The sequence below is a fragment of the Diplotaxodon limnothrissa genome, linkage group LG6, assembly GCF_057381915.1.
Source record: "Diplotaxodon limnothrissa isolate DT_005_m linkage group LG6, D_limnothrissa_male_GT1.1, whole genome shotgun sequence".
In the NCBI taxonomy this organism is placed as follows: domain Eukaryota; kingdom Metazoa; phylum Chordata; class Actinopteri; order Cichliformes; family Cichlidae; genus Diplotaxodon; species Diplotaxodon limnothrissa.
The window spans coordinates 28,211,573-28,217,405 of record NC_140601.1 but is presented as its reverse complement, the minus strand read 5'-3'; the positions used below and the strand labels follow the sequence as shown (position 1 = coordinate 28,217,405).

At 38.8% G+C, this 5,833-nt stretch overlaps 1 protein-coding gene across 1 annotated transcript; it reads left to right on the top strand.

Moving 5' to 3' along the window:
• Positions 1–220: 220 nt before the first annotated feature.
• LOC146630755 (ubiquitin carboxyl-terminal hydrolase 12-like) lies at positions 221–5,054 on the top strand. Its single transcript, XM_085356607.1, has 18 exons — positions 221–247; positions 446–501; positions 813–885; positions 995–1,078; positions 1,567–1,622; positions 1,942–2,032; positions 2,118–2,180; positions 2,290–2,390; positions 2,514–2,570; positions 2,671–2,802; positions 2,895–3,018; positions 3,105–3,256; positions 3,362–3,461; positions 3,602–3,678; positions 3,860–3,968; positions 4,578–4,635; positions 4,805–4,962; positions 5,049–5,054. Exons 1-18 carry the CDS (start codon positions 221–223, stop codon positions 5,052–5,054), a joined length of 1,524 nt encoding a protein of 507 aa, XP_085212733.1.
• Positions 5,055–5,833: the final 779 nt, after the last annotated feature.

Genomic DNA, 5,833 nt, shown 5'->3' with positions numbered 1-5,833 from the left:
TGTGTAGCAGTTGCTTGGAGACGAGCACCATACAGTTCAAATGAGCATACATTCCAAAATATGCAAATTTGCCCCATACATCATAATGATGATGTTTGCTGTTCAGGGTATGAACGTTCTATGCTGAAAGTTTATAAATATACAACCTTTGACTGCTTGTTTTCAGTTGAACTTTTGCAAAGCTGAGGAGATTTTGGCTGCGATCACATCAAGTCCAAAGATGTTTAAACTTCTTTTTCACAGAAAGGTAAGTTTGAAGAGACTCGCAGCACATTTCTATGAAAATTTTCTTATGGTAAACAAGCATTTTTGAAACTTTTAAGGAAGCTTCTTGGATGATTTCTGTAAAAACTGAATTTTGAATCCAAATGAAGGATTTTGTATTTTCATACCATATACTTTGTTTTATGCCATTACTGATGTTGGTTTTCTTGTTTCTAAACAGAAATCACACAAACAAAACGTGGCAGAGAAGGAAATTCCTTCTACGTCTCATCAGAGGTAAAGAAATGCGCCAGTCTTTAATGCTGCTGGAGATATTTATAGCAGTGGTTGAGTTGGAGCTCTTTTATTTCCCTTTTATTGGCATTTTTCTTCCACCTTGTGTATTTACATCTTTTTTACTCCTTCTAGTCTTGTCTATAATTTATATTGATTCAGAGATTAGCGTTTGAAAATGTAGAGTGTAAATGTACAAAATACATGATTTTGTTCCATTACAGTTATTAATTTTTATCTGCAATCTCCAGCATGTACTCCTTGTTAAAAATTTGCACTTTGAAAAATAACATTTACACTTTTGTCCTCATCAGCATCCCGGATGCTCCTGTTACTGAAAATGGTCAAAAGAAGAAGAGAAAATGGAGACACCTCTGCTGTTCCTCGGTTTGCTTTTACACAAAACATATGAAATGCACATTCTCTTTAAATTGCACTTGTTAATTTAAAGTGACTTTACTTTTTTAATAAACGTATGTTTGTTCGTCCTCTGCAGCAAACTGACAGCGATGCAGAGGCAGAGAGCAACACTGTGAAGACACAAAAAAAGTGTCGCTGGTTTCTTTTTAAATTCTGGAAGGTATGTTTTATGGAAAGAGTCACTGTCATCAAGCATTTACTCATCACAGTTAAATGAGAAGAATTAAGAGCAATTTAGCACACAGCCATGTCCTCAAATTAAGTTCAAAGATGTTTAAACGTTTTTTTTTCACAGAAAGGTAAGTTCGAAGAGACTTGCAGGATGTTTCTCTAAATATTTTTTATGGTGAATAAGCATTTTTGAAGCTTCATGGATGATTTCTGTAAAAACTGAATTTTGATCAGAACCAAATGAAGGATTTTGTATTTCATAGGACAAACTTTAAAACTCAATTTAAGGCATGAATAAATTGTTTTTATTTTATTTAAAGATATTCCTATATCTGCTTCATGAGCTGACAGCTCACTAAAGTGATAAATAATATGAAATAATACCAAATTCTCTAACTGGACACTTTTCATGGAGAGACCCACTTGGTATGTTTGTTTTATGCCATTACTGATGTTGCTTTTCTTGTTTCTAAACAGAAATTACACAAACAAAACGTGGCAGAGAAGGAAATTCCTTCTACGTCTCATCAGAGGTAAAGAAATGCGCCAGTCTTTAATGCTGCTGGAGATATTTATAGCAGTGGTTGAGTTGGAGCTCTTTTATTTCCCTTTTATTGGCATTTTTCTTCCACCTTGTGTATTTACATCTTTTTTACTCCTTCTAGTCTTGTCTATTATTTATATGGATGCAGAGATTAGCGTTTGAAAATGTAGAGTGTAAATGTATAAAATACATGATTTTGTTCATGTTGGTATTCCATTACAGTTATTCACTTTTATTAGCAATCTATATTAGCAAAATGTACTCCTTCTTATAAATTTCCACAACATTTACACTTTTGTCCTCATCAGCATCCCGGATGCTTCTGTTGCTGCCACACCAGCTAACCCTGAAAATGGCCAAAAGAAGAGAAAATGGAGACACATCTTCTGCTGTTCCTCGGTTTGCTTTTACACAAAACATATGAAATACACATTCTCTTTAAAATGTACTTTTTAATAAACTTATGTTTGTTCGTCCTCTGCAGCAAACTGACAGCGATGCAGAGGCAGAGAGCAACACTGTGAAGACTCTTTTTAAATCCGGGAAGGTATGTTTTATGGAAAGAGTCACTGTCATCAAGCATTTACTCATCACAGTTAAATGAGAGCAATTAAGAGCAATGAGGCACACAGCTATGTCCTATATATTTATATCAGGTAAGAAGCACCACGGAAACGATCCCAGCAGACCTGAGTTGGGACACTTGGATTATGGAGCTTCTGGACCAAGAGAGTGGATGGGAGCATGTGTTTAACAGGTAAGAGAAAGACGTCCTCCAAAATGTTTCAACTTCAAAGCTCATGCATCCATGCACATACACTGCTCAGCATCCTGACATCTTTCCTAATTTTGTGTTTGTGTTTTTACCTTTTTGGAGCAGTGTAGCATGCGGTGGAGAAATAATAGAAAGTCAAACTGGGACTATAGACTGCTTCGGGTGAGTACACGTGGTGCACAAAGACCAAAGCTCACTTTGTCAAAGTGGAGAAAATGAATTCTTTTACACTGATACTGTAAACGTTGTGCGTGTGTGTCAGGTTTCCAAACATCGGAAACACCTGCTACATGAACTCCTGCCTGCAGAGCCTCCTCAACATTGAGGAGTTCATAAGAGACATCAGGCGTCAGGAGGTTTTGTGGAGCACAGATCCAGAAGCTCAGCTCTTAAGGTGCGCTACGTCAACCTTCTACTTTCTTCAAAAACCTGAAGAACAAAGAGATCTAACAGCAGAAATGTCTGTTTACCCTTTCCTTTCTACAGAAGGCTCATTGATGTCAGGGACTGTCATGAGTCAACAGATTATGGCCTTAAAGATCACCACCTAAGAGCTTTTAAGAAGGCATTCAGCAGTCAAGCTCCTGAATACACCGGCAGTGCACAGAAAGTGCGTCAGCTATTTGGACATTTTGTTTTTTTGCTTTACCTTCTGATTTTGATGTACTGTTTTAAATCTCTCTGCTTTTCTTTCAGGACGCTCATGAATTCCTAACATTGTTCCTCAATGAGGTCAAAAGGCTCGCACCTCACCTGGAGAGGAACGCAGCTCTCCTGGGCCAAAGTTATACCTGCCCAGTAGAAGAGCATCACATTTTTAAAATGGAAAACATGAGGACATGCAAGAGGTAAGCCTGTCTTTCAGAAACGCAGAGCTGGTTGCAATATTTTCATATACCTCTTTTCCACCTACCTGATCTTTACTTTAACTACGTTACTCCTGAAATGTGTAGCTGTGGTCACCAATCATCACAGCACGAGGACTTCACCAGCTTGTCTCTTGACCTTGTTCCAGAGGGGTCTATTATAAACATGTTAGAGACATACTTGAAGGTAAGATCACAAATTCCAATAGAGTTGTAGTGTCAGCGATCTTAACACACCTTTTTTGTTAGTGTTTGTGCGTATGTGTGTGTGCATATGTTGAGATTTCTTTCTACCATAAAGCCTGTTTTCTCTGTGCTGTTGTTCAGGAACAAGAAATAGAATTTCGCTGTGATTGTGGAGGGACGGCCTCAGAACTGAAGTCGTCTTTTGATACACTGCCAAGGTGAGTAAGGTCACATCAGAATTGATCGACTGACCAGGTTTCCAAACTGTGGCGCATCAAATATCAGAGTTTTTCGAGACAATACTTGAGCAGTCGTTTTCTCCCATCTTCTGTTTGTGTTTGACACTCATTCTTCTTATTTTCTACCTTGTTTGTGTTTTTTTTTTTTCTTTTCTGCCAGAGTCCTGATCTTGCATCTGAAGAGGTTTGGCTTTACACAAACCTACAACATTAAGAAGGTGGATGACCCCGTCAGGCTGCAGAGGGACTTGGTGGTGCCATCCAATCAGGTAAAAACAGACTGCAGAACGTCTCAGGCTACGTCCACACTAGCCCTGATAGATTTGAAAACTCCGTGTCCACACTAGTGTTTTCAGTCATTTTCAAATAGTTGTGCGTCTGCATTGAAACGGCCGAAAACGCTTACGTTCCAGTCCTGCGCATGCGCAAAAGTGAGTGAGGATTACAGAATTTGAAGAAAAGCTATCCGGAGCATGTACAAACTGATATTAATCTTTTTTAGGGCTGTCAAAGTTGAGAGCAATCAAAACAACCGCTGTATAATGCACTCGGCTATCTTTGTTTAATTGCTCACATGACTGCATCACATGACTAAAATGCGTCATCGTTTTAGAAAGTCTGCGTTTTCGAGTGTCCACACTGCGACGGGACAACTCCGTTTTGAAATGTGTGCGTTTTCGAGAGCGTTTTCAAGATGCTGTGTTTTTCCTTGAGGAAAACGCCATCTCAGTGTGGACGGGAGGTCAAAGCGGAGAGAAAACGATGTGTTTTCAAACGAAAACGCATTAGTGTGGACGTAGCCTCAGCAAATCAGCTTAATTATGGCTCTGATGTGAGACTTTGTGAAACTAACACTCTTTGGATTTGTTCCTTCTCAGGGTGGTGGCTGTTATAGTCTTGTCAGCATCATCAATCATTATGGAGGCACAGAGTCAGGTAAAACAACAGACTTGTTACAAACAGAAAATGAAAACTTTCTACTTTTCAGTGAAGGACTCACACACAAAAGCTTTTGATGTTCTAAGACGCACTAAGTCAAAATCACTGTTTGCTTGAATCAGCTGACTTCCAGAAGTTGGATTCATTTGTCTTAATGTGATTTCAGGACACTACATCTGTAGTTCTGTCCATCCTGAGGAGAGTCAGCACTCTACATCAGATCGCTGGCTCACCTATAATGACGCACAGGTGCTCCACACAACCGGATCGGCAGCTTGTGAGGAACAGCAGCACTCGGCCTACATGCTGTTTTACAAGAGAAACGTAAGAAGACACAGCATCTCATCCTGAAGTGAGAGAATTTTTAAATGTCCTGTTACCTTGTTAACCAGTTTTGTCTTCATTCTCAGTTCTGAAACAGGAAATGGAAGGAAGGTCATCATCATGCTGAGAAGAAACAACACTCGTCCCAGCCCACCATCGCACACTGGAGGACAAGTACTGGTAAGTATTGCCCTCAGGAGGGAGGGTCCTCCCAGAGAGCCTGGTCCTCCCAAGATTTCTTCCTCCAGGAGGGAGTTTTTTCTTGCCACTGTCGCCCCACATTCACTGGTCTCATCAGCAGGGACATTTTTAACATCCTAAGACCTGAACTCTTTCATGGCATGCATTTTTAATTTCTCTGTGCCATTTGGGTTGATTGGGACCTGATGAATGTGAAAACAAAGACATCAGATTCGGACTATCTTTTTTTTGTTTCTCAAAAAAATGAGATCCACATATGAGGACATTCATTTTAAAGTTCGATTGAACAGGGGCAGTGTAATGTCCTCCCTCATAAGTGGATATCAGGTTTTTGAAGAGCAAAATTTTGTATTTTGGTCTCATAAATGTTATGTCCACATATGTGGACACCAGGTCCTAGGAGGTTAAAACAAAATCTACTAGTAGTGCAGCACTACTAGAGATCGTCCTTTTCTAGACCAGTGTTTGGCTTGCTCTCTGGAACAACAAATTAGTGCTGTCAGCGTTAACGTCATTTTAACTAATGACGTTTACGCTGACAGCACTAATTTGTTGTTATTATTATTAATATTATTATTAATTTATTTGTAAAATAAATTAAATTTAAAAAAACAAAGAAACAATTTGATTCTTTATGTTATTTTGTTTTATTAAAATCAAAATAACAACA